This window comes from Convolutriloba macropyga, chromosome 2 (genome assembly GCF_964194025.1).
Source record: "Convolutriloba macropyga chromosome 2, txConMacr16.3, whole genome shotgun sequence".
NCBI classification, from domain to species: Eukaryota; Metazoa; Xenacoelomorpha; order Acoela; family Convolutidae; genus Convolutriloba; species Convolutriloba macropyga.
Genome location: NC_134469.1, coordinates 13,385,442 through 13,413,148, shown reverse-complemented (window position 1 = coordinate 13,413,148; position 27,707 = coordinate 13,385,442). Strand labels below are relative to the sequence as shown.

Here is a 27,707-nt window from a genome sequence, read left to right as displayed (position 1 = left end):
CACAAAACGTGTTGAAGAGTTGACCTCACTTAACAGGAACAAGCAAAGCAAAAGCAAACAGACACCAAACAATTCAAGCACAACCTACAGAGAGGAATTTCAATCAACATCTCAAAGGTACGACAAGAAGTTCCAAGATTTAGTGGAAGAAGTTAACACTAAAACAGGGATTGGCTAAAAAATAATTGAAGATTCAGATCGACCCAACAAACTAAAGGTCCTCTACCAACAGACTATTCACCTTCTAGAGGGAGAAATACCCAAGCAACTGCAGCGTCGAAACAAGCTTGTGCCCTCAAGCTAATTTCGTTGAAGAGCATCTGAAAGAAGCAAGGAAGTGCAAATCAAGTTTGGACTATCATTGGCTTGCATATATAAGCAAAGGCACGCAACCAGCCATGAATGCAGAGCAAAGCAACGCAACCCAAGCAGTGAGTGACAACGAGAGCTATAACAACAACCCAACAGACAACTCAGTTGCTCAAACAGTGCAAAATGGAGCAACAGCAAGAGGCCAAGAGACGGAGAATGTTTTGGAAACATCTTCAGCAAAGCAAAGGCGCGAGGAAAGGATGAAGAAACTCGATATCGAATTTGAAACCAAGATGCGACTGGAACAAGCACGGTTCGAGCGGTGGAGGCTAGAGCTGGAAATGCAAATGAAGGAACTGGAAACCAAGCACCAACTACTGGAGGAAGAGCGCGAGCTAGAGCGCAAAGTGAAGAGAACAGCATTAGAGAACGATGATGGTCGTTCCCAATCAACTGGTGCTAAAGACAAATCACCCTTCAACTGGACCCCAAAGAAAAGAGATTTCTCAAATTGGGCCAGCAGGATCGACAACCTTCTAACACCAGAACGAACAACAGCTCGCTTCGAAGTAACCCCTGAAGTGAACAGGCATAGTTACTTCTCACGTTATCGCAGTTCACGAGACCGATCCTCAAGTGTTGAAGACCGAGACTTTTACCCCAGAGCTGGTCTACAATAAAACAGTGGCTATTCAGGTAGTAGTAGCCTACCAAAGCTGAAATTGAGCAACTTCGACGGAAACCCTCTCGAATGGCCGGCGTGGTCTAGTATGTTCATTGCTACAGTGGATCAACGACCAATACCAGACTCAGAGAAGATGAGCCATTTGAAGACTCTACTGACAGGCAAGGCAAGATCAACAATCTCGGGAATGGGCTATTCTGGACAGTTCTATGGTGCTGCATGGAATATTCTTGAGAGGAAGTTTGGAAGGCCTCATGTGATCATTGATGCACAACTGGAGAGTCTTCTCAAAGCAAGTCAGGTGAAACCTCACAACTCATCTGATCTGATCAGTTTCTCAGTTATTGTTTCAAATTTTGAGAATGTGCTCAAAGAGTACAAGCAGATCGGTGATCTGCAATCAAGCTCGACACTGTATATAGTAGATTAGCTACCGCAAGTTCTCAAAGAGAAGTGATGGTTCTATGTTGATGATAAAGATGAAGATTGGCCTGATCTGATTATGATTGAAAAGTTGCTATCTAGGATAGCATTCATGCACGAAGGGTATTCAGATTTCAAGGGAGAGCGAAGAGAAGAAGCACAAATAGAGACAAATGGCTCTCGAAAACATCGAAATTCAGTGCAAGTTCGAACGTGAAAGAAACGAAGCAAACGCAAAGTGATCACTGTCCACTAGCTGAGGGCACTCATAAAATATGGAACTGTCCACTATTCAGGAACATGAGTGTGAATGGTCGGTACGCAGCAGTGAGGAAGCAACGCTTATGTTACGGATGTCTAGGCAAAGGACATGCAATCAAAGATTGTAAAGTCAATGCGTGCAGTATCAATGGATGCATCAAGAAGCACAACCGATTGCTACTCTCTGAAAATCAAATGGACGAGGGCAATCACGCAGTCAACGTAAGCGCGGCAACAATCAACCAGAGTAACGAAGTTACTAGCTTTCTTCAGATAGTTCCTGTCTCCATACAGAACGGTGGCAACAGGCTGAACACATATGCTTTCCTCGATAGTGGATCAACGGTTTCATTCATCGATCAAAGTGTGAAAGAGAAGTTACGAGCCCAAGCCACCGATGTGACGCTCAACATAGCTGGCATACACGGAACAAAGGATCTGAAGACACAAAAGTTTCCCCTCAAAATAAAGGGACCACATTCAAAGGTGCATTCAATCGAAGCGTTTGCACACCCGTCAATATCTTTGGGAAACACCAACTACAATTACAACAAGCTGAAGAAAAGCTTCAATCACTTGAGTGTTCTACCCAACAAAAGCTTCAACTTGATGGAAGTTGGCATCATCCTTGGTCAAGATGCTTATGAGCTACAACGCCCATTGGACTATAAGATAGGAACACGAAGTGAACCTTTGGCCGTTCTAAGAGCTAGGATGGGTATTCAGTGGACCCATGACGACCAAAAAAAGACAAAATGTTTGTCATTTCGCCTTCACTGAAGATGTGAAAGTAGCTGAGAATATCCAAACCTGTTGGGACATAGAAACTTATGCTTCCAAAATCACAACGTCAGTTAGTCAAAGAAGGAACTTCAGGCACAGAAGATGCTAGAGAGTACGACAAAGTTCACAGGCGAGCAGTACGAAGTGGGAATGCTGTGGAGTGAACCAGAACCAATCCTACCGAACAACTACAGCTCAGCCCTGGGTCAGCTTTACTCACTGGAGCGAAGATTCCAAAGGGATCCAAACCTGAAGAGTTTGTATCAACAGTCAATAGATACAAATGTAGAAAAGGGATTCGTAAAGATATTGGACGAGTCTGAAGTGAAAGGCTCCTTCGAGAAAGAACGGTATTTGTCCCACCATCCAGTGCTAAACCCGAACAAGCCTGGCAAAGTAAGACGTGTTTGCAATGCCGCATCAAAGTACAAAGAAGTATGCCTTAATGATAAGCTACTAGCAGGACCCCATCTGCTACATGGCTTGATTGGAAAAATTTTCAGATTCCGTGAAGGACCAATAGCCCTAACAGCTGACATCGAATCGATGTTTTTACAAGTGCAAGTTCCCGAACAGGATAGAAGTTGCTTGAGGTTCTTATGGCGTCCAAGAACTAACGAACTTGTTCAGATATACGAATATCAGCGTCATGTATAAAGAGCTAAAAGTTCGCCAACTTGTGCAAACTATGCTCTCATGCGAGTGGGACTGGACAACGAAAAGGAGTATCAAATTGCAGCAAAGACAATACAAAACAACTTTTACACGGACGATTTCATCAAATCAGTAGAAACCCCTGAAGAAGCAATTGAAGTGTTCAATCAACTACAACTTCTTCTCTCACAACATAGTTTTGAATTGAAGAAGTGGATAAGGAACAACGATGCAGTCACCAAAGCAATCCCAGAAGACATGAAGTCAATCAGCAACACGAAGCAAGTCGAAGTGGAACCCAATACGGAGGGATCTTCAGTGCTAGGACTACAATGGACCGTTACTGATGATAGGCTTCAAGTGTGCAGAGGTAAGAACAAAGTGGCGGAAACACCTACAACCCAGAGGAAGATTTTATCATTGGTATCTTCAGTATTCGACCCGATCGGATTGTTTGCTCCGTTAAGCGTTTTTATGGTACGACTTCTGAAAGGCATCTGGACTCATATTGGACAACATTGGGACAACGAAGAGGAAATTAGTGAAGAAGAAGAATTCCTGAGATGGAAAAAACAACTTCGAATAGTGGCTGGAACATGCATCGATAGAAGATATTTCAACAGAGAGAGGGATAAAGCCGAACTTCATGTGTTTGCTGACGCATCTGAAGACACGATGTGGGCAGTGGCCTATCTACGTTCACACCAAAAAAAATAATCAGCTGAGTTAGCATATGTCATTGGAGTGGCAACGATGAGGCATCTTTCAATACCGCGATTGAAATTGCAAGCGGCAGTCATGGCAGTGAGGTTGAAAGAACAGATAGTCAAGGAACACGAAATGAAAATAAATAGTTGCAGTTTTTGGTCAGACTCAACTACAGTATTGCAGTGGATACACAGTTCCCATCGTAAACAACAAGTGTTTGTGGCCAATCGAGTGGCTGAGATACTAGATACAACTGATGTTTCACAGTGGAAACATGTCAGTGGTATTAACAACCAAGCGGACATTAGCACCAGAGCAATCAACATTGAGGAACTCAAGAGAAGTGAATGACTCACTGGGCCTGCCTGGTTGAAACGACCAGAAAGCGAATGGCCAGAGCAAGTGAACCTCATTTTTGCCTCAGATGAAGAGATTATACCCTCATCAGTCTTCATGATACAGACTGAAGAGAAGAAAGCTGTTATTCAGTGGGAACAATTCAGTAACTTCAACAGACTAGTAAATACAGTGGTATACGTACGGCGAGCATTTAGCAAATACAAACCAGCAAAACTCGTAGTCAGCATTGAAGAAAGAGAAAAAGCAAAAGCAACAATCTTCAAACTACTACAGCAAGAACAGTTTGGTGAAGAGATGAAATCTCTGAAAACTGAAAAGGAAATGGCAAAAAGCAGCAAAATCCTACAATTCTCACCTTTCCTAGATGAGGAAGGACTTAATTGAGCCTAAGGCAGAATAGGCAAAAAGTAATTGGACTTCAATGCACAGCATCCAATTTTGCTACATTGGAAACATCATGCGGTTGAATTATTCTTGCAAAAATAGCACAAAGACAATCAACACGAGGGCACTGAGCAAGTGAGAAACATTGTTCAGCAGAAAATGTGGATCCTGGGCATACGGAGCGCTTTAGGATCAATCAAGAACAAGTGTGTTACCTGCAGAAAAGGCAGAGCACAAACGATAGCACCAGTAATGGCAGATCTACCCGAAGAGCGGTTAGATGCTTCAACAGCCTTTACAAATGTTGGAGTTGACTACTTTGGCACTTTCATTGTGAAGATTGGGCGAAGAAATGAAAAGCGATGGTGTTGTCTCTTTACATGTCTAACTATGAGAGCGGTGCATTTAGAAGTTGTACCCAAGTTAGACACAGATAGTTGTCTCAATGCAATAATGAGATTTATTGCTCGAAGACGCAAACCAATTACAATCATCATCGACAACGGGACAAACTTTGCTGGAGCTGAAAAAGAATTTGCAGAGTACGTTGCGGCATGGAACAAAGAAGGGATGGAAGAACATCTAGTTCAACGAGGAATCAGATGAAAGTACAATCCACCCGCAGCACCTCACGTCGGAGGAGTATGGGAACGGTTGGTGATAAATTGCAAGAAAGCAATAGATGCAGTATTGGGAAACAGATCAGTCACCGAGGACGTTCATTCAACAACGATGTGCATCGTTGAGCAGACTTCGAACGCAAGACCGTTGACTCCAGTCAGTTCGGACGTTAATGACTTAGAAGCATTGATCCCCAATCACTTCTTGCTTCGCAACGGGAACGTTTGCTTATCCTAGCTACCATGCGCGGAAGAATTTGTTGATCATCGAAAGCTCTTTCAACAAGCTCAAGCCTATGCAAATCTCATATGGGACAGATTTCGTAAAGAATATCTGCCAACTCTGAAAAATCTGCAAAAATGGTGATCTACAGCAAATGGAACCCTTAAAGAAGGCGATCTCGTTTGGTTGATCGAAGACAAAGATAAGCGTGGATATTACAACCTAGGTCAAGTTACGGAGACCATCGATGGGTCTGACTGTGTGATTCGATCGGCGATAGTTCGAAAGAACGACGGAGTGTACAAGAGACCAGTAGTGAAGCTCACCCCAGTACTAACTGGAAAAGATGTTTTCGCGATGGAAAACAGGGCCGGCGATATTGCGGCTAAGCTTAACAACTCAAAAATCAAATTGACTTGCGCTTCAAGGCCTTAAAGCTAGAATAGCATGACAAGCGAAATTTAAAGCTACATTCTGCTGAAGCCACATAGATTTGTTCACGTTGTTCAACATTCATATTTAGCAACTATTATTAGGACATAATCGTCATACATGAAGTGAAACTCAAACTCGAACTACCTCAGCCACCAGCAAAGCAATACTACGACTTAACAGTATTGCATCAGATTCGTGGATTTTAAATCAACCTGTAATTGATACAGAATATTTGACAAAACTTCTACGGTTAACAAATATATGGTTAACAAATTTCCCATGACATCAAATTTACACTGAAAAAGTGACGTTATGGCAAAGTGTTCACATTCTGTCGACATTATTATCTACAACCAATCAACAGTTGAACTTGACATGTAAATCCACGTGATTAGCAGCATAAAAGGAGCTTGAAAAACTACAAACAAAATCAGTTGAAACTCGTTAATTTTGTCTTATTAAACTGACATACAGTGCGTATTGAAGCACACTTTCTTGACCGGTAAATTACTTGTTATTGTTTCTTGTTTCTGTAGATCATATTAGTGATTGTGCAGTTTTAACTTTACTTTGACTTGCGAAAAGAGAATTAACTTTGATATTCTCAAAACTTTCTTTCTGAGGAACAAAGTTCCTAAGTAAGACAAACTTTGTGCAAAGCATTCAGTCAGTTGCTCTTACAGGTTTTAACGAAGCCTACTCTAGTTCAACTTTGGTGTTATTGAAACCAATAGAGAGACTTGCTAACTTTGAAGTTAGAAAATTATTATTGTTATCAGATTTGCAACTGGTAAGACATCCTGTTTTACAACTGCTAACTGTAGCAGGTTGAAACTCTGCATAGTTATAGCCAAGTTATAGGGCTACAATTTGTACGAACGGGAATTCCTATTTTCGATTTATAACTTGAGTTATTAACAAAAACTCAACAAAATTTTGAATGTTTCAATTTGAATTATTTTGGTATTCGGAGAGAAACACGTTTGTTTTACAGCAAAGCTGAGCAATTAGTTATCAAGAGTAATAGAGCAACAAGTAATGCAACGGTAATCTACAGTATAATGGATAATACACTTCACAAAAGTTAACTGCAAAAACAGAATATCCGGACGGATTTGAAACCGCTGAAACGAACTGTGCGGTGTAAAGTTTTCCTTGACTTTGATAAGAGAGCAGCCGTTACATCAACACTTTTAAACACTTTTCACAATTTAGTTTTGAAATGGGAATCAGCTTGCAAGTTTTATCAAAGTCTCGGTCAAGACTTGCCCTACTTGTAAGACTTATCTTAAGAAATGCAGTATTAAAAAACACTAGTAACTTTAAAGCATCAATCTTGCCTAGTACTGTTGGAAACAAGGAGTTTGGTACGTGAAGGCATATTTTTGTTCTGAAATGAATTTAATAGTCCAACAACAAGGGGGCAGACATTGAGGTTTTTGTGTCGTTCCAGAGGAGTACAAACTTAAGTTTTCATATCAAATTGGAGGATTGGGTTTAAGTAACATAATTAAAATTGAAAATGTTTGCATAGTGTAGTTTGCAACCCTGGTGATGAGCCTGCAAGATGATTCAAAAGTTGCAAGATTCTAGCAAGAATTGTGCAAGATACCAATCCAAGCAAAAAAATAAGTCAGAGTAGAAATGTTTACTGGATAACGTTACTGGATAAATCTCAAAGTCAGTTTTTAACTGGAATTGCGGAAAAGCTGTCCGACACAATATCAGATAGCTCACTTTAACGTTGTCGTTTTCAGCGTCCTCATTCCTGTAGATGGTTACAAATAGGATTTCAAATTTTGCAAAAGTCCTGCAAGATAGATTTGAATTCTTGTATGATTCTTGCAGGATGGATTCATAATATTGCAAGAATCATACAAGATGGGTTCAAGTCTTGCTAGAATCTTGCAAGACTGCTTGCAAGCTTCTTGCAAGATTAAAAAATTCTTGGATCACTTGTAAAACTCACGCACCAGACAGCAACGCTGAATGGCATCATTAGCAGCTCTCAAGTGCTTATAGGGGGAGAATGTCTCACCCAATGCTGGATAAAGGTACCCCTGTGCTAATTCATCCGATTACGTTTTGACGCTACGTTCAAAATTTTTAGACAATTTTTAATTGTGTACGGAATGAAATGGAGTGATGACTCGCTCGGCTTGGCTCATTTGGAGCTAGGGGGACTATATATGTCGAGATCAAACTAAAAGAGAGTTGGTAAAAAAGCAAATTAACAACTGTGGAAGTCTTCAAAGTTGCCTTTTTTCATTGGCTTTCTGTTAAATCACTTTGTAGCGCTTTTATATGAAGGTCATGAAAGACAAAAAATAGTCGGGGAACGAATATTTCGCTCATTGGGTAGATATTTTGCAAGCAATCAATTTGGAGCAAAAAGGGGGTAGTCACGCTTAATTTTGTGCGACAGTAAGAGGAAATCATGGTGATTTTGGCGTTTGTTTTCAGGAGTTACGCACAACAACATTTTGTTTGTTAATTTTGACCAGTAAATGTATTAGCAAATCAATAGAAGCAAATGCAACAATAAAAAAGAGTGTCCCCATTTTCACATTTTAAATAAGGAAGTCAAGAGATGAAACGATAATTTTTTTTACTCAAGCTGCAAAATAATAAAATTCAAACTATGTTATAGCAAAAAAAATTCAACACAGAATTTGCGCTTGATTTTATGCTAAACTGATTATAATCGGCCTTCTTTCTAATATCACAAAATCCAGCGTTTAGAGGAGCAATTTTTTGTTTCTAATCAATCACTAAGAGCATAAAGAGTTAGTGGCCCCAGCACCGATAAAATCAAACAATCAGAAAGCTGAAAAGTTTGAAAACTTTCTCCCCACATTTTTGGTAATTGCTTAACAATACAACAAACCAGTGCTCAGCGCACATTTTACCCTGCAAAGTAATACCATATAATTATCATCTTATTTATATAATTTTCTTTATTTTTTTTAAAAAAAAACTTGAGTTAAAGTGGTTTGGAATAATTAGGATTTAAATCGTGTTTACGTTAATCATCATTCTATTATGTTCAATGTTCACTAAATGTTACCAAAAATTCCTAAAAAAAGCAAACGATCTATTTTTAGAACTTTTGTTGTTTTTTTATAGATACCATAATGCATAAGAACGGAAACATGAAAAAAGAGAAAAAATTCCAAGAAAATATTCTGATCGTTTTGTCTAAATTTTTCAGTTGATTGTCAGTTTTTAATATATAATTAAGAATTTTTCACTAAGGGAGTAAATCTACAGGACCAATATATTTTGAATCGCACAAAAAAAACTACTGAAGCCTTTGTAATTCGTTAATTAGACATTCGTTTATCTCAAATTCACTTTAAATATTCTACCTATGTACTGTTCTGTTGCTCACTGCCGACTACAATTTAGAAAGTTAAGACAGTTCCATATTGTATTATAATTCGATAATCAAAGTGTCATCATAAATAGGAAGAATTTTGTGAAAAGTAACGCAAAAATATCGTGGAATTATTTGTCTTCCTAATATATGTTAACTAAAGTTCTTTTGATTATTCAGGGTTTTTGCAGGATTTAGGTATTTACTGTCTCTCAATTTTTATTTTTCGGGAAACAGTCAGAGTCGGGAACGTTTTGTGGAAATTTTTGTGTGGAAATTTGGGAGAACGTTTAAGGGAAAATTATTTAATCAGTTTTATTCAAAGCAACCGGTGTTGAACCGCTGCTTGATGGCAGATTCATTGTCATTTTTCATATTACAAAATTTTCATGCAATTTTTTATTTTTTTAAATGTTCTTACCTGGATAAACGATTCCATATAAAATGTGAACAGAAAAGCATGAACCTGTGGCCTAAAACTCAAATGCTGGGAAATTTGTCGACTAACTAACGACTTAAATGAGCGAACTTTTTAACGTATATTGGTTTCTAAGATGTCATATATCCCAAAATTATTTTAAATTCTGCTTAACCCGGGTATATTTTGACCAGCTCGGTTAGACAATTTGTGAAAAAAGAGGTAACTTCATAAATCAGAATCTTGACGGGGATGTCAGTACCCTGACTACAGAAGTACACGTAATCCAAAATTTAAGATGTTAACGAACTTTTAATCTGAAGATTATCGAGGATATTTATGCAAATATAGAACCAGCTGCGCAGCTTTGGATAAATGCTGCTCTCATCAGTTTTTCGACACGGTAAATAAAGTCATAACTAAATAAAATTTTTTAACATTATAATCTAGCTTTTTAAATCCAACATTCGAAAAAATAACAATTTAGATGAACTTTTATCTATTAAACGTGTTTAGGAACCTCGGTGATACCTGCACCCTCATTGCAGACCACTTCAAACCCAGGTAGTTTTAAGTAATTGTTTGAAACATTCGCAAAAAAATAACAATTTAGATGAACTTTTATCTATTAAACGTGTTTAGGAACCTCGGTGATACCTGCATCCTCATTGCAGACCACTTCATTTTCAGGTAGTTTTAAGTAAAGGTTTGAAACATTTGAAAAAAATAACAATTTAGATGAACTTTTATCTATTAAAGGTGTTTAGGAACCTCGGTGATACCTGCACCCTCATTGCAGACCACTTCAATCCCAGGTAGTTTTAAGTAACTGTTTGAAACATTCGCAAAAAATAACAATTTAGATGAATTTTTATCAATTAAACGTGTTTAGGAACCTCGGTGATACCTGCATCCTCATTGCAGACCACTTCATTCCCAGGTAGTTTTAAGTAAAGGTTTGAAACATTTGAAAAAAATAACAATTTAGATGAACTTTTATCTATTAAAGGTGTTTAGGAACCTCGGTGATACCTGCACCCTCATTGCAGACCACTTCATTCCCAGGTAGTTTTAAGTATTTGTTCGAAACATTCGAAAAAAATAACAATTTAGATGAACTTTTATCTATTAAACGTGTTTAGGAACCTCGGTGATACCTGCACCCTCATTGCAGACCACTTCAATCCCAGGTAGTTTTAAGTAATTGTTTGAAACATTCGCAAAATTAACAATTTAGATGAACTTTTATCTATTAAACGTGTTTAGGAACCTCGGTGATACCTGCATCCTCATTGCAGACCACTTCATTTTCAGGTAGGTTTAAGTAATTTTTTGAAACATTCGAAAAAATATCAATTTCTATCAACTTTTATCTATTAAACGTGTGTAGGAACCTCGGTGATACCTGCACCCTCATTGCAGACCACTTCATTCTCAGGTAGTTTTAAGTAATTAACTAAAATTTGCAGTAGCTATAAAATTAGTTCAACTGTTATTTCTAAACTAAAACTTATGTTCAGCTCGCACTTCTTGTTTACGGAATAAAAATTGGTACTTCCTTCCACTCCCGGCCTAACAATAAAAAACTATTAGACGAGGTAAACTTTTAAATATTTTTCTACAAGACCTGCACCACCATCCGTAGAGACAACTGTATCTCCAGGTAATGTCAACAGAAATTTCGAACTGTGAAGTGTCTAAATCTAAATATAAATATTTTTTATGATCTTTCAGTTCGTAGTCCACTGGCGAAACATTTTTGTTTTTGTCGAATTGAGCAATCTGATTAATGAAGATAACTTGATGTATTTCCTTCCGCTCCTAGTTTAACGTTAAAATACCAAATTTTTTGATAAACTTTTTTGTTTTGTACGTATTTAGGAACCACGATAATACCTGCACCTCCAATACAGACGACTGTATTTCAAGGTAAGGTCAACTGAAAAATTGATCTCTGCAGTTAACCTTATATTTATCCTTTGTTGGTGTTTCATTTTCGAGCGTTCTTTCACCTAGAGAAAATCTGGTGTATTAAATGATGGTTCTACTTCTTTTCACCCCGATTCAGTTAACCCCGCATATTTTAACCCCGTATCTTTCAACCCCTCTATCATTTAACCCCTATATCATTTCATCCGCCCATTAGGAGTCGACATTAAAGCCATACTTTGTCATAATTAAGTAGATAACTTAATCCCATGTTCGGTTGTGATAGTTTCATATCAAGTCCCACGGGCCGCTAAGGCATGGCCATGAACCGCGAGGCATGGCCAAATGATTACATTGCTAATTAAATAGTCCTTATTTTACAAACGATTAAAATCGGGGTTAAATGATAGAGGGGTTAAATGATAGAGGGGTGAATAAATTGAGTTAAATGATAGGGGGTTAAATAAATAGGGGTGAAAAAGCAGGACACCTTAAATGATATTTCTAGCCAAAAATTCAAAATATCTAATAATTAGGTCAAATTTTTATACATCAAACGTATTTAGGAGCCTCGGTTATGCCTTCATCACCATCAACCGTTTTTTCAGTTAATGTCAACTTAATGTTTGAATTGCTTAATTAACTTAAAATTAGTCCGCTTTTTATAATATTTTGATTGGTGGTTCACTTCCAATACATTTTTATTGAGCTCAATTTTTTGTTTACGCAATGGAAATATGCTGTATTAAAATCCGCTCCTAGCCTAACGTTCAAAAAATGTAATAATTGTGTCAAAATCTTTTATATTATATGTATTTAGGAGCCCCGACGATGCCTGCACCACCATTACAGACAACCGTTTTACCAGGTAATGCCAACTGAAAGGTTCAGCTCTGCAGTTAATATAAGTTTAGTTTAATTTTTCAAATAATTTCTGCGGTTGTGCTTCACCTCCGTAACCTTGTGGTCGAGATAGTTTCGAGTTTTTCCTGGGGCCCATAAGCAGCGGAGATAGTTGCCTGTTGAAAGAAAATAGAGAAAGAGCAGATTTGTCACTAGTTAAGCTATTTCTCGAGCTCGTATGTTTAATGGGCGTAACCAGAGTAATCTTATGATAACATCATCTTGTTGGTGTGCTTAGTGATAGGGTTTATAACCTGAGTATCAATCAATAACGATTTGAGATGACAACTAGATTGAGCTCGGGTTGAGCAAGGGCAAAGTGAAATTTCACCAGATAATCTTTGAGCTCTCATTAAGGAGCTTTGAATGCAGAGTTTAAGGTTCTGGATCAACAATCTTGAATGCACTAATTTGCACATTTTGAGTTGAGTCTGATCATAGATGGTGCTTGTCTGGCCGGGATAAACAGCAAAAGTTTGTTTCTCTGTAATTTTCTTCATAAGTGTTGTACAGCCGAAGTTTAGATTGATCCGTTTGCGCCGCGTTTGAATCTCATCTAGTTAGAGTAAGCGATTGCGTCGCAATTGCAAGCTTGTTCAGCAAAACTCTGAGTTTTACTTTTGAGTTTAGGAATTCGCGTCGCGAATGACTAGCTGAGTTTCTGGTTTATCTACTGAAAAATAATTTGTTAATTTTAATTGCAACTGAACTCTAGCAACATAATTGAGAGAATGAAACTACATTTACAAAATAAATCAAAACGGGAAGTTTAGAGTGATCACAAGCTGATCACGCATCGAGACAAGAAGCTAACATTTGTTCACAGTGTGAAAAGACAACTTCCTGTGAAAAACATGAACAAATTAGAATTAAGATCAGATCTGCTAAATGAAAATAAATAAGATAAAATTAACTAAATTATTGTCCCTTAAATAAAGAAGTTAACTAAATACGGTAATGGATATTTGTATATTCATCCTGGCCGTATGACTTTTCCCCCTTTGTGGAGAAATAGTGAAGACCATAATAAAATCAAATCAGTAACTGAAATTTTTTTCACCGGTTAAATAATAATAATAGAAGTTATGCCTATAGTTTATCAGGTTTAAGTGCAGTTTTTTATTCAAAATTGTCATCCGGATGTTGTTCTGCCTCATAAACTGTCATCTCCATTTCTGTAGACAATGTTAGGATGGAGATCAATTGTCCAGCCTTCGTTCGGGTTGATGCTGTTCCGATAGAACTCTTGTCTGTAAGGGGCATATCAGAAGATTAAGCGTGGATCGAAAGGATATTTTGTACAATCGTTTGTGTTTACTGGCTCGTTGGAGTCCTCTGTTTATTCTGGCCTTTACTTCTTCTAACAGACGAAATTGCAGAGCCTGATGTATCACTCCTTTGCAGAGTTCTTTTTTCTTTACCCAAAATTGGGGTTAATTGCATTGCGGATGACGCTGACATAGTAGGCTGGGTCGGGCGCGCTGCAATTGGTTGATCTGGACTAAAGTGGAGAACAAGCGTGAGATCAAGTCTGTTATCAAAGACAACCTTGGATTTTGGATTGCGCTTCTGTATCTACATTTTTAGAGCTCGTGCAGCATTACTGGTTGCGGATATGAATGACATTGTCGAAGAAATAAAACTAACATCATCGGTCTGTTTTTTCGTTCGTTTACTCTTTTTACTGCCGAGATTCTTTTTTAAAAGTCTTTTTTATGCTTTAGGATCTTTTGTTGCAGGGTCTTCTTGTTTATTTGGGAGGCCTTTGCGCCGCATAATGAGATAGGTCAGTTTCCCGTTAATGTTTTGTTCTAAACTTTGCGATGTCCGAGTTTCGTACATTCGGCATGTTTGTTTCCTTGATTACGCTCGTAGTAAGATTAAATTTACCCAACGTGATGACACGTGCCTAAACCTCATACAATCTATCAACTTTTTTTTCTGTCTGTTAAAAATGTGAATTTTGCTTGCAATTTTGACCTGATCTTTACGTTTAGTACGAGAAATTGGTCTGGAGATTCCTTCTGACAACATGATTCAATTTTCATCAACCTGTATTTTCTGTTGCTGAGCGTGTGTTTCAACATTCGCGGCGCAAATGACCTTCTCTATTTCAAAATCTGAGCACATTCCTGTGTCTGACCACTGTGCGTCAGATAAGTAGGAGCGCCCAGGATTGTTTTCTTGTCCAAATAATGTTCAATTGTTTTATTGTTATTAAAATGTTTTTACTGTTTGGTTTATTTGCAAAACTGGATGCTGTTGTTTGAATTCTTTTGCCAAAATGTGCCTCAATTGATGTTATATTCGTTGTTTTTTTATTGTCTTAATTTTTGAATGATTGCATCTTTCGCGTTTTGTAGATTAATTTTTCACTGGGCTTTCAAGTATGAATAATTGTCTTTTTATAGTTTGAATGAGACGTCTTACAAGTCCAATTGCCTCTGATCATATGCAGAGCACAAATTATTTCAAAGTTATTTTAGGAACAAAATTCTTCAAGGTTTGTTCCTGTTAAACACCTAGCCTGATCTAATCCAATTGATCACCGTGATTGCATATATGAGTTTTTAGAAATTCAATGAAATTTGTACTAGATGCGGTGTTTGCTTTTTCTACTGTGGGATATTTAGAATATCCATCGATGCCTGGTCAGAAAAACTGTTCTTTTCTTTTTTCGTTAAGAATGGCACCGCCAAATTCCATTTGGAATTCTTCATACGGCTCAAGTCAATTAGCTAGGTATGACCAATTGCTATGGGGAATCCCTGGCTTTAAATTCTTGCCGAAATCCTTGCACGCTTTGCACTCGCTATTTTTTGCCAGTAGATTGCAGGGGATATACGGCCACCATATGCTTCGTGCAAGCGATAGCATCGCAAATTTCCCATATCCGTTGAATGCATGTCCTCAAGATGCGTTTCCTTCATTGCTTTTCGGAATGCTATCCGTTCGTCGAGGCAGAGTGAAACGTGTTCAACACTCATGTCTCTCCAAAATAAGTGAATTTATGGGCTAATGTCCTTCAGTCTAATCTCGTCATTCCTAATCACACAGTCGTGAAAATCCTTTAATATTGCTTCGTTCTTTTTTGCTAAAAACTCCATTGATTGTTTCTGACAACCTTTGATTTTCAGTTTTGAATAATGCGTTGGTTGAAGGAGTAGTTTCCAATTGTAGAAGTCTTGATTTGTGCCGGTAGTCGTGTTCATTGATTGGTTATCCGAGAACGTTACTCGAACTCTAGTTGTAGCTGTTTTTGACAAATGTTCTTGAGGCAATTCTGACGAAGATAACATGGAGTTTAGGTTGGTGTAATTATTTTCTAGAAGATTATGGGCAAAAGCGAGGTTATTTTGAATGCTTGGTATTTACGTTCGAAGTTTTGCTTTTTGATATTTTGCAGAATTTAGATTTTAGAGTTTTGCAGAGTTTTTGGTGATTATTTTATATTGTATCAAATATGGGTTTATTGAGATTTATTGTTCAGATTGTTCATCTTCTTTACTGTCTGATTTTTGCAAGGCATTTGCAAGGAATTTTTTAATGCTACGTTTTAGAGATAATTGTTTGCAGCGCAAATGGCTTCTCGAGTTGTGAACTGGGTGAATTTTGCTTTTTAATATCGTTTAAATTTTGTGATACTGTGGATTTAGGTTCAATAGCTTGTTTAAATGAATGTCGATTTTTAGAATTTGTTTCAACCACGAATAATTCATCATAAATGGAATTTTTCTTTGCTTTCGCAAAAATATTTTGGGAATTGTAATCAACAGGAACAATTTTTCTCCAGGCATGTGTTCTATGGAAAAATTATGGGGGATCAATCCATCGACTCTTTGAGGGAGTCAACTATTTTAGAACTTATTCTAGCGACGATGTTCTTCAAGAATGAGAGTAGAGCTTTATGGTCTGCAATTACTGTAAAGTCTCTTCCAAAAAGGTACTATTTGAAATAGTCGATGGATCATACAATTGCCACTATTTCCAGTTCATTTACACTATATCGTTCTTCTGTGGTGTTGAGAAAACGGGACGCAAATGCAATCCGTCTGGAGTGTTTTATCTGATTGTTGTGCCATGTCCGGAACGCGAAGCGTCGCGTTTAACTCTTACATCCAGTTTTGGGCTATAGCTGCAATTTGCAGTACATTGTGCTATTTTTTATTTGATTGTGTTAAAATGTTTAGCATAAGATTCAATTCGTACAATTTCAGCGTTTTTCTTTTGTGCAGATTTTATTGAGTGACAAAATTGTGCTAGATGTGGTATGAAATTGCTAATGTAGTGTTTTGAACCAAGAAATCATCGTCATCTTATAAGAGTTATTGTTGGTGGAATTGCTATTATAACGCCTGTTTTGCTTTCAAAAGGCGGAATAAAAGTTTCCGTATATTTATAACCCAGTCATTCAAATTCTATCGTTGCTCAGTGACATTTTTGGAGATTGATGCGGAAATTGTCCTCATTCAACTTTTTGATGCATTTAGTAACATAAATAAAATGGTCGGATTTCGACCTAGTACTAAATAGTTTAATTTCGTCTAAGAAACAATACGTTTTTTGAAGGCCGATAAGTGTGTAGTCCAATGCTTTTTGAAATTCAGCTGGCATTTCATTGAGACCACAAAAACCAGTTTTAAATCGATATGTACTAGTTGATTCACCGTAGATGATATTAAAATTACAGAGTTTAGCAGTTTTTTTATGTATTTGTAATTAACTGTATACATATTTGAGGTCTACTGTTAAACAATATGCTTGTTGATCGTTTGGCTTGTTTGGTAAAGATTGTGAAATTGTGCCAATTAACATATCTATGTTGGGCATTTGACATTTTTTCGGTGAATTGATTTGTTGAGGTGTTTAGAATTACATGCAAACTTTATGGATTGATCTTTTTTTATAGTGATTACAATGAGTGTTTAGCATAAGATTCAGTTCGTACAATTTTAGCATTTTTCTTTTGTGCAGGTTTTAGTGAGTGACAAAGTTGTGCTAGATGTGGCATGAAATTTCTAATGTAGTGTTTTGAACCAAGAAATAATCGTCATCTTTTAAGAGTAATTGTTTATGGAATTGCTAATATAACGCCTGTTTTGCTTTCGAAAGGCGAAAAAATGTTTCCGTAAATTTATACCCCAGCCATTCAAATTCTACCTGTGCTAAGTGACAATTTTGGAGACAGATGCGCAAATTGTCCTCATTCAACTTTTTGAAGCTTTTAATAAGATAAATATTATGGCTGGATTCTGACCCGGTACCAAATAGTATAATATTGTCTAGGATACAAAATTTATTTTGAATGAAGATAAATGTGTAGTCCATTGCATTTTGAAATTCTGCTGCCAGTTCAGTGTGACCATAAAATCCAGTTTTAAATCGATATGTAACCAGTTGATTCGTCGAAGATAAGCATAAAATAACAGAGCTTAACAGTTTTTTTATGTAGTTGTAATTGACTTTATGTGTAATTGAGGTCTACCGTTGAAAAATATTTTTCTTGACCGTCTTTTTTTGTTTGTTAAAGGTTGTCAAAGTGTGTCAGTTAACATCTCTATGTTAAGTTTTTGTTATTTTTCCATGATGGAACTGTTGGGGATTTTATAAATCAATGCTAAATTTGTGGATTGATCTTTCTTTACAGTGATTACGACGGTTGGAAGCAAATTTTCATCAGAATAACTTGACAGTTTTTTGACATGACTCTCTCTCTCTCTCTCTCTCTCTCTCTCTCTCTCTCTCTCTCTCTCTCTCTCTTTCTCTCTCTCTCACACTCTCTCTTTCTCTGTCTCTCTCTATCTCTCTCTCCCTCTGTAACCGATCTAATTAAGCAATAACTTTAGGCTGTAAGTTAATTGGAACGCAACGACCTTATTCGTGTTTTGCGCGTAAAATTTTGATGAAGTTTTGACTTAACGATGTGTGTCTTTGATAGGCCAATTCGTGAAACTAGTTCCGCAAATTGTGACGCGACAGTGTGCTTTACTTTGCATGTAGAGTTTTCAGCATTGTAAACACATTTGCTCTTCATGGATTGCTGTTAGGCAACTGCTAGTCCAAAACTACTGAAAACGTCCCGTCCTATGATGTTTTTGTGACCATCATCTACCACAAGAAGATATGCATCGTCACAAATCCAATCTATGTATATAACTGTGGTAGCAAGTTTCCCAAGGACCTTGATTGGTTCGCTTTAAAATGCTTTGAGGTCTTTCTCGTCTTTTGAGAAAATCCGTCGTGCTGTTGGAGTAGTCTTTATGATGTTTTTGGCCAGCAATATGTTTATGATGATACAGAAACTGCCAGATTCGATTATCGAATCCCTGGAATTTTTCTAACTTGTAGTTCAGCATTGAGTGTTTCTAGTTTTCTCTGCCTTTCCACTGGAGATTGACGCGACATAGTTGTCAGAGTCACTGTCGGAATTTCAGTTTTTTACTTGTTTGTAAATTTCTCTGTAGCTTAATATGTAGATTTCTGACTCTTCGTTGTTTCGTTTATCGGTTGTTGGCTTGATCTAGTTAATGTTAGTTTGTTGTGGTGGTGAGGCTTTGGTTTAAGATTTCTTAGGTTTCCTTCAACTCTTTGCAAAATAGTTGAATCTTACGCAGTTGTTTCATGTCTTTCGTTTTGCTGATCAAATTTGACGCTGATTGCTAGTCCAGCACTGAGATCAATTTGCAGATATCAATTAGAGGTGTTTGAATTGCGATTGTAACCATGGCGTTGCTGTTAGTAATTTGCCGTGCGATTACAATTATGAAAACTGTCAACTATATTCACAGATTGAGAGTTTGTATTTAGATTTTGAGTAATCTTTTGTTGGTTATGAGCTCCCTTTTCCAAGTGAATGGCTATTTCCAATATTTTAGTGGGTGACACTGTTTCTTCAAAAAGAATGTGTCGCTTATTAATGTGGTTTCCTCGTCACCTAGAATGGAATTCTCCGCCTGTTTGACGAGTCTCCCGTAGAAACTCTCAACGGATTCTCCTTATGCTGTTTCGATGAGAAAAAGACAAATCCGTCGTATGTTATGTTCAAAGTTTTCATAAATGAATCTTCCATGACAAGTCAGAGTTCTTTCATCAGTTCCTTTTCACCAGGGAAATGAGGGTGTTTGCTTTTGCAAGTTCTATGACCTTTTGAACCGACGCAATTCTAGAGAAGTGAAACAGCTTTCTAATTGCACATATTCCATCGTTTGTCACCACACAGAAGGCCGACTTCATTCTTATTTTTGCATCTGTTCTGCCTTGTTACCTTCAGCTCTTGGTTGCGGATTTTTCTTTCTCTTTTGATTGCCGGTATGTGATTTTCTACCGGTTCCTCTTATACAGGTTCTGATGGAGATATGACTCCTGAGGTTTGTCCGTTTAGAGGAACTTCAAGCTGATTTCCCTCTTTTGCTAGGAAGGAAGGCGAGTTTCCGCTGTTGAGCCTACCTCTACCACGAAAGGGATGGAGTGATTGTTGCATTCTCCCAGGAGGCATCCATGTGAGGAGGAGTTTTCCTTGTATCAACTGCTGACTGCGACATGTTGTACTGCCGAAGTTTAGATTGATTCATTTGCGCCGCCTTTGACTCTCACTTAGTTAGAGTAGGCGATTGCGTCGCGATTGCAAGTTTATTCAATAAAAATCTGAGTTCTACTTTTGAGCTCCGGAATTCGTGACGCGAATGAATAGCTGAATTTCTGAGTAAACTTTTGAAAAGCAATTTGGCAAAATTAATTGCAACTGAGTTTTAGCTACACAAATGAGAGAATGAAACTAAATTTACAAAATAGATCAAAACGGGAAGTTTAGAGTGATCACAAGCTAATCACGCATCGAGACAGGAAGCTAACATTTGTTCACAGTGTGAACAGACAACTTCCTGAGAAAAACATGAACAAATTAGAATTAAGGCCAGATCTTCTAAATGAATTAAAATGAAGATAAAATGAACTTAATCACTACCCGTTTAATAATGAAGTTATTTTAATACAGTAAAGAATAATATTATTAATATCCAGTCCGTATGACATGAAGTTACATATTTGAACAAAATTATGACTTTAAAAAATCAGGTCAAATGAAAGTCAGCGTAATAGTTGATCATTATCTGACACAAAAAGAAATGTTGTACAAAAGTTTTGTGGAGTTTTACAGCAAATTATATGATATATATGTCAATTTGCAATCTCTGGCCGTTTTTAAAATCGACTACAATTACCATATCTGATGTAATGGATTGACTTCTGCAGAAATCTCTGATTGACAATCAACTTTTTATCTTTTAATATAAACACGAGGCATTTGCCCTATTCTTTTGTCCTAGTTCACCCCGCTGGATGAAAAGATTGAGACTACTTAGTTTCGATCTTAGTTTCGTACTAAGTCTATATCAATTAATCCAAAAGATGATCAAATCTTCTACAATTTTAGGGACTGAAAAACGCAAAGAGAATATAAAACATACAAGAGTAAGCATATCATAACTTCACTCCAAAAAAAAACAAACAGCGAATGGTTCATAATTCTTTTTCAATATCAATTCGTATTTTAAGATCAGTTTTTTAGTCTTTTAACATTTTTCAATTGAATTAAGTCTTCTCGGAGAAATTTTTAGGAAAATAACCCACATTGCTAAATTAAGCAGAGATCGACCGGAACAAACTCGGCCAATTGATGCAATTTTTTTTACAAACTTAACATTTATTTGCAAAATTTTGCAAATTTGAACTTCGAAGAGATAATTTTCAAATTTTTACAAATTTGGTTTTAACGAACAAAAATTTGCAAATCTGGCCTTAGTTTTGAACTAGGGAACTTGATCAAATGCCTATTTGTGATAACTTTTCAAATTCTCTTATTACTTTCATCTGAAGATGTGCTGGAACTTGATGTCTTTTTGTGACGCGTGAGTGTTTTTTTATCAAAATATAAGATTTCTGACTCACCAACGCACGCAATTCATTGCATACCTGTCCCATTAACGGACAATAGTAGTTGGTTTCAATAAGTTAATTAACTGTTTAGTTTTGCTGCTTCATACGATCTCTTTTGAAGAGATCTTGGCTTACATCCCGTACCGAACCCCCAGAGACCATCAGGCCTGATTCAGAAAAAAATTAGGCAAGGTCCGAGGCCTGATTCAGAGTCTGATCATGTCAGATACAAGACTGCTAAGAGAACACTCCAGAGTCGATCTCTGAGGTTTCAATTAACAGAGAAAAATCAAGACTTGCGGGTCTCTGCCCAGAGAAATCCCAAGTCTTGGGTATCTCTGCCAAGAGAAGGTCCAAGTCTTGGGTCATTCCGTGCTGAGTACAACCAAGACTCGGTGACCTCTTGGCAGGCAAGACACAAGACTTGGGAATTCTCGTTGCAGAAAGGATCCAAGACTTGGATTTTCTCTGCCCAGAGAGGCAATAAGGATTGGGGTGAAGTTCACGAATTTCCCCTGCAAATATGATTTTTTTACAGAAAACGTGTATTTGGGTGCCAAATTTGTAAGAGAGTTGCCCTCATCAAATGAAAAACAACGGATCTTCATGATGTCAACCCTAACTCTGCTCAGAGAAACCCAAGACTTGGGTTCTGCGCTGCCCAGAAAACCCCAAGTGTTGGCCTCTCTGCCCAGAGAAGTCTCATGTCTTGGCTCCGCTACCCAAGTCTTGGCACCTCTCTGCCAAGACTTGGCCTCTGGACAATCTCTGAATCAGGCTTGATGGGCTCTGGGGGTTCGGTACGGGATGTGATTGATGCATGAACTTTTTTTTAGTTCTATTGCTTTTACTGGATTTTTGTTCAAGTTAAATTTTCTTTTTGTTTGAGGTCTCAATTTTGCAGATTGAGGTCGTATGCAGAAAGTCCTTTCAACATCTCTTGATTCGGTTGCTGTAGATTCGGTGATCCAAACGGAAGATAGCTATCAGTTCCTGTCATATAATTTTCCTGCTTTGAAACATAATAGAACGAACGCGTCACAAATCCATCATTACCTTTATCTCTACTTCCAAACTGCTTTACAGAAATTAGGTGTTCTATAAATGCTTGTAACACTTCATTTTTTGCCTTAACTGTTCCGATCCTTAACTTCATTGGGGGAGGGGGAGGAACTATGCACTCAAACGGGTTTTTTGTTCAGTCAATTTTGACCCATCGATATATTCATCGTAGAGGGTTGTGAATGGTATCATTAGCAAGCCCTTCCAGGGTAGAACATAGAATCAAATTATTTTTTTAAATTTCGTTATTTCCATGGAGTTATCACAGTTCCATGGGTTTAAAATTTTGTGAACATTCGACTGTTACTGTTCACATTTTCCGTAATATTAGGCAATTTTTTTGCCAATTTTGCCAAAAATTTGTTAGGATTTTTCATAATAATGCTGTGTTGGTGTTAGCTCTAAAAAAAAAGAGTGTTGTTGAACTGTTTGGTCCAATTTTTGGACAAAATCGTTGCTAAATTGTAAAAAAATTTAGCCTTTTGTCAACAAAAAAAGAGCGAAATAAGCTTTTTAGTTCCTGTTAATTAAATTTGATCACCTAACACGCCAAAAAACTGCTAACACAATCTTCGTAACCTTCAAGGGAGGCAAGTTTTTTAGTGATTTTTTAAAATGTGTTCTTGATTTAAAATTTTTCCTGTTTTTTTGTTAACCTAACGTGATAAATATGAAAAATGCATTATTTATTTTTGATATATCGACTTTTTAAAGTCAAATTGTACATATTCATAAAATTGGCAGCTTTTACGTGTTCGTAATGGACAAACGCCAATAACAAGGCTAGTTTTGGTGTAATCGCCGTTTTTGAAAGCCTAAAAAAACTCGACCTGTAATCAGTCGTGTTTCTTTTTTATATATAATTTTGCGTTTTTGCTTTTTATACGTTGACTACCGAAAATGTCAGGTTCAATTCGTTTCTTATGAAATTTTAGGGAAATCTATCTAATTTTTAGTCAAAAACTTATCGTCATTTTGACATTTTAAACAACACATTTTCAAAAAATATGGAATATTGAGCTTTGCGTCTTTTGGTCATCAATATATGGTGACAAAAGCAGGTTGAATCTTCTTTACAATTTTTTTCAATTTAATGTTTTTTTTGCAATTTTACGTTTTATGCAAAACTTTATCTGCTCGGATACTACCAATTTTAACAAAAAGAAATTGATTTTTTGTCGTTTTCTTGTCTTATTGATTCTTTTTTCTTGGCTTGTCACAATATTGACATTTAAGTTCTTGCAATATTGGTGTCCAGGATGTGGCATAATCAAATTCGTCTGTTTTTTTGGTAAATACATTATGGTATTAACCGTCTTCTAGCCGAAATGTTTTGTTTTTCTTCGTTGGTTGTTCCTTCTGTAGCTCTAAGATGAGTTCTGGATAGTTGCAGGTCTTAGTGCCTTCATATTGATAAACAAAGGGTTCTATTGCCCGAGTTTTATTGATAGCTAAACTACTTTTTTCATGAAATCTAAGGTTTTTAAAAGTATAGAGATTTTTTCTAATTTGAATTTTTTGGACTTCTTGCTACATAGTCTCATTTATTACAGATCGCCTATAAAAATGTTGTTGTTACAAAAGGCACAATTGCACATATTGAAAGTTTTCAATGCATTATTTAATATTTGGCAATTATTTAATTTTTTTAGTGTATTTATCACTCTTTTTTCATGGGTTTTGCTACTGAATTCCCACTGCGAAAAGCAAATTAGAGGAGGATATCGTGTTGTTGTTTACAAGAGGCAAACAGACTTCATGATATATCGATGCATCATTGATGGAACCGATATTCCGGGCCCATAATTTCAGACCGTCAATTTGGTTGGTAAATTTCTGTGAATGGATTCAAAACTGTGACAAAGGAAAGACTCTCTAGTTCTTACCGGGTATATTAAAATTTCGAAAACAGATCCGACGTACTTCAAAAGGGCTGCAACTTTGTCCTTGGTTTGTTTATTTGAAGTCCTTTAATTGTCATTTACTTGCTAATATTCTTTTCTAACTAAACTGAGGAATTAATGGAAAATAATTTAAGAATTATTATGCTGTGAAATCTGGTGAAATATTTTTTTACGGCTGACACCGCATTGAACGCATTTCTTAAGCGCATTTCTCACAGATAATTGGAAATGACAAATTTTTGTTTTTGATGAACACATTGGTGATTATTCATTCTTCACCGCATTCACCTCCAATAACCGTATTTTTGCTTATAATCTCTGCATTATCATTAACCGCAACTGTTGCAAACTAATACAAACCTTGGTCGTGGACACATATTTATGCAATCATCATGTCTTATTTTGAATTCGAGAGAAATTTGAGGCATTCGATCATTCATTCCAGCCCCTGGAGTGGAGATACGAATTTTGGGCTCAAATGCAACATCAATCGACTACGAAATTGATAACTGCCCAGTATCATTGAATGTCACATACAGCAGCAGTTTAAATGGTGAACAAACTGCTCCGCCCTCTCCAATCACAGGACTAACTCCCGGAACACTCTATACCATTTCATGTGGGAATATTGCTAGCAGCTCTACGTGCACGTGTAAGTGTTGAAACTTAAAGGGGGGGTGGGTTCTTCAGCACGCCAACTCTAGATTCCCAGCCAAAGCTTTCCTTGCTTTATGCTTTAAATTGCCCTAAATCTTTAGCACGCGTTGTTATTTTTCAAGACGATATGTGTTTACATAATAGAATATAAAACCTTTGTGTCTAACATCGCTATGGGTTCTACCCCGTCATATCTAAACCTAGCTGTTGCTTAAAACGTTGATTTAAAAAACATAGTTTTCGTCGTCAGTACGCCTAACAATCGAATATATTTATCATTGGGCCAATTTGTTGATTTTTGCTAATATGGCATTGTAAAGTATGATACGAACGCAAAAGTTTTATTATAGTATAATTTATCATAACATATTGTTTAATAAGATGAACCAATTATAATCATGCCTTTTTCGCCATATCCCGAATTGTGAGGCAATTTTATACAAGCGTTACGATATTTTTTGAGGGACTGAAGAGGTAGAATGGACCAAATTGTCCATTTAGTTTAGTAGGGTCGCTGTGTAGTAATGACGTTTCTCAATTTCATTTTGTTATATGATGATCTGTTATTCTATTAGAGCTGGTATCTAAAAAACCTTACAGGTTTTTCTTTCACAAGTTAATAATATATTTAGATGAGTCATCGTAAGCTGAAATCATTGATATTTGTGTTTGCCGCAATACCGTGACCAAAAGGCTATCCTGATTTTTACAATAAAAAGTAATCTTGTAAAATCTTGTTGGAGAAAAGTCACTTAAGAAACGGGAGGACTCTTTGCAGGCTTTCGGTATGATTGAATGTTAGCTCGTAAGAATGTTCTAGCTTTGTTTGAGCTTCTAGTTGTTGATTTATATAATTATTGACCGATAATGCGTGCCAAGGTTAGCTACCCATTTTATGTAACACATATTACAATCAAAAAACCACATTTCAATGAAGAAAATTATTTCAACACGAACACATTATACAATTTTGCTAGTAAATGCTAGATCTGGTTCAGCACCGTTTATTAAGTTTCAAATAATTCTCAAAAAATAGAAATTGCAAAATTTCAGCAGAAATATGTCATAATGGTAATTGTTGAAGATCGATACCCGTGTTGCGAGAAAAGTTTATACTTTAATAAATAGAAAAAAATAGAGAAAATATACTAGATAATTTGACTTTGGCTTACTTGATACCATTTTTTATCAGCAGGCAGTAATATTCAGGCAATAAGAAAAAAATTTGATTTTTATATCTCACGTTTCTTCTGCTTTCTAAATTTTTGACGGCTTCTTTATTTAAATCTCGCAATTTTTTCTACTGTGTAACATGTGATTTCGGGAAAATTTTCAATCAAAATTCCGTTAGAACACATTATAAAAATAAACAATTCGCCGAGTACAGATTATAGTAATAATAATCAAACCTCATCAATTTTGAACGATAAATTGCAAATTTGTATGATTTCACATTTTTTTCTCGAAAATGTGTTTTTTTTCTTGAAAAGGTTAATCAGTAAATTGATTGGCGATTTGAAAGCAGGTTGGTCAACTCAAAAAGTTGACATTTCAGGGAATTAGCCGGCTAAATCTGCCAAAATCTTGCAAGATAATCATTTTTCTGCCAGAATCTTGCAAGATAACCATTTTTCTGCCAGAATCTTGCAATATAACCATTTTTCTGCCAGAATCTTGCAAGATAGCCATTTTTTCTGCCAGAATCTTACAAGATAGCCATTTTTTCTGCCAGAATCTTACAAGATAGCCATTTATTCTGCCAGAATCTTACAAGATAGCCATTTTTTCTGCCAGAATCTTACAAGATAACCCTTTTTTTAAGTACTTCCTACAGCTAAAAATCACGCGCGAAACGTCCTAAAGTGCTCGAAAAAAATATAAACCGTCGCAATATTTGAATATACACATATTTTGGGCATCGACAAAAAAAAGCGGAATAATAATAATTATAATTACATAAAGAAAAAATAAGACAGGCGTTGATATCAGTAATTGCTTTAATATTAAAAACCCATTGCGACTTCGACAGTGAAGATAAAAAATTAAATTTAGCGTGAAATTAAGTGATTATTAAGTTTTAGCGGCGATTACTCTGAATGCAATGAAAACCAAAAGTCTACTGCAGATTAACGGTGAACTGGCATATTTTCATCAATCTGTAAATTCTGTATACCGCGCATGTTTTTAACACAAGAGTTTTATCACTGACTTTTGATTCTCCTGAATTCTTTGCACCACATTCTCTGGTCTGTTGAAAGCTTTTTTGGTAGTTTTTGAGAAAAGAGATGTTAGGGCAAAGTTTTTAGGACTCGTAGAGGACTTAAGGTGTCTTTGGATACATATTAATTGGTGAATTATGAGCGATGCAGGAAGTAAAAGTCAGTGTAGCACGTCAAAATATCTCCTTGGCTCAATCTGATGTACAAAAATCCGATGAGAGAGAAAAAGAGAGTTAAATAAAGAAAATATATGTGAACAAAAACTTAGTGAAAAAACTTAACTTACCAAGTCAGCTTTATAACTGTATTTTCTTAAAATATTGTTCCCAATTTAAGTGTAAAAACAATCTAATCAGGTTCAAAAATTTAATTGGAACAATTTTATGCGATTTACTTAATATCAATTTCTTTTGTTTTGTTTTGCATGAGTAATTAATGATTGAAGAGATACGAATGT

General features: G+C 36.5%; 2 protein-coding genes across 2 annotated transcripts in view; one reads left to right on the top strand and one right to left on the bottom strand.

The window, feature by feature from the left end:
• The window catches only part of LOC142356726 (S-formylglutathione hydrolase-like), a 341,513-nt gene that overhangs the window by 148,436 nt on the left and 165,370 nt on the right, over positions 1 to 27,707 (bottom strand). The window lies entirely within an intron of this gene.
• Positions 1 to 27,707, top strand: part of LOC142334821 (uncharacterized) — a 92,190-nt gene that overhangs the window by 3,162 nt on the left and 61,321 nt on the right. Inside the window, exons 2-12 of the mRNA XM_075383146.1 lie at positions 10,159 to 10,206; positions 10,285 to 10,332; positions 10,410 to 10,457; positions 10,535 to 10,582; positions 10,660 to 10,707; positions 10,785 to 10,832; positions 10,909 to 10,956; positions 11,033 to 11,080; positions 11,524 to 11,571; positions 12,392 to 12,439; positions 24,820 to 25,026. Coding sequence (XP_075239261.1) covers positions 10,159 to 10,206; positions 10,285 to 10,332; positions 10,410 to 10,457; positions 10,535 to 10,582; positions 10,660 to 10,707; positions 10,785 to 10,832; positions 10,909 to 10,956; positions 11,033 to 11,080; positions 11,524 to 11,571; positions 12,392 to 12,439; positions 24,820 to 25,026 — 687 coding nt within the window. The remainder of the gene's footprint in view (positions 1 to 10,158; positions 10,207 to 10,284; positions 10,333 to 10,409; positions 10,458 to 10,534; positions 10,583 to 10,659; positions 10,708 to 10,784; positions 10,833 to 10,908; positions 10,957 to 11,032; positions 11,081 to 11,523; positions 11,572 to 12,391; positions 12,440 to 24,819; positions 25,027 to 27,707) is intronic.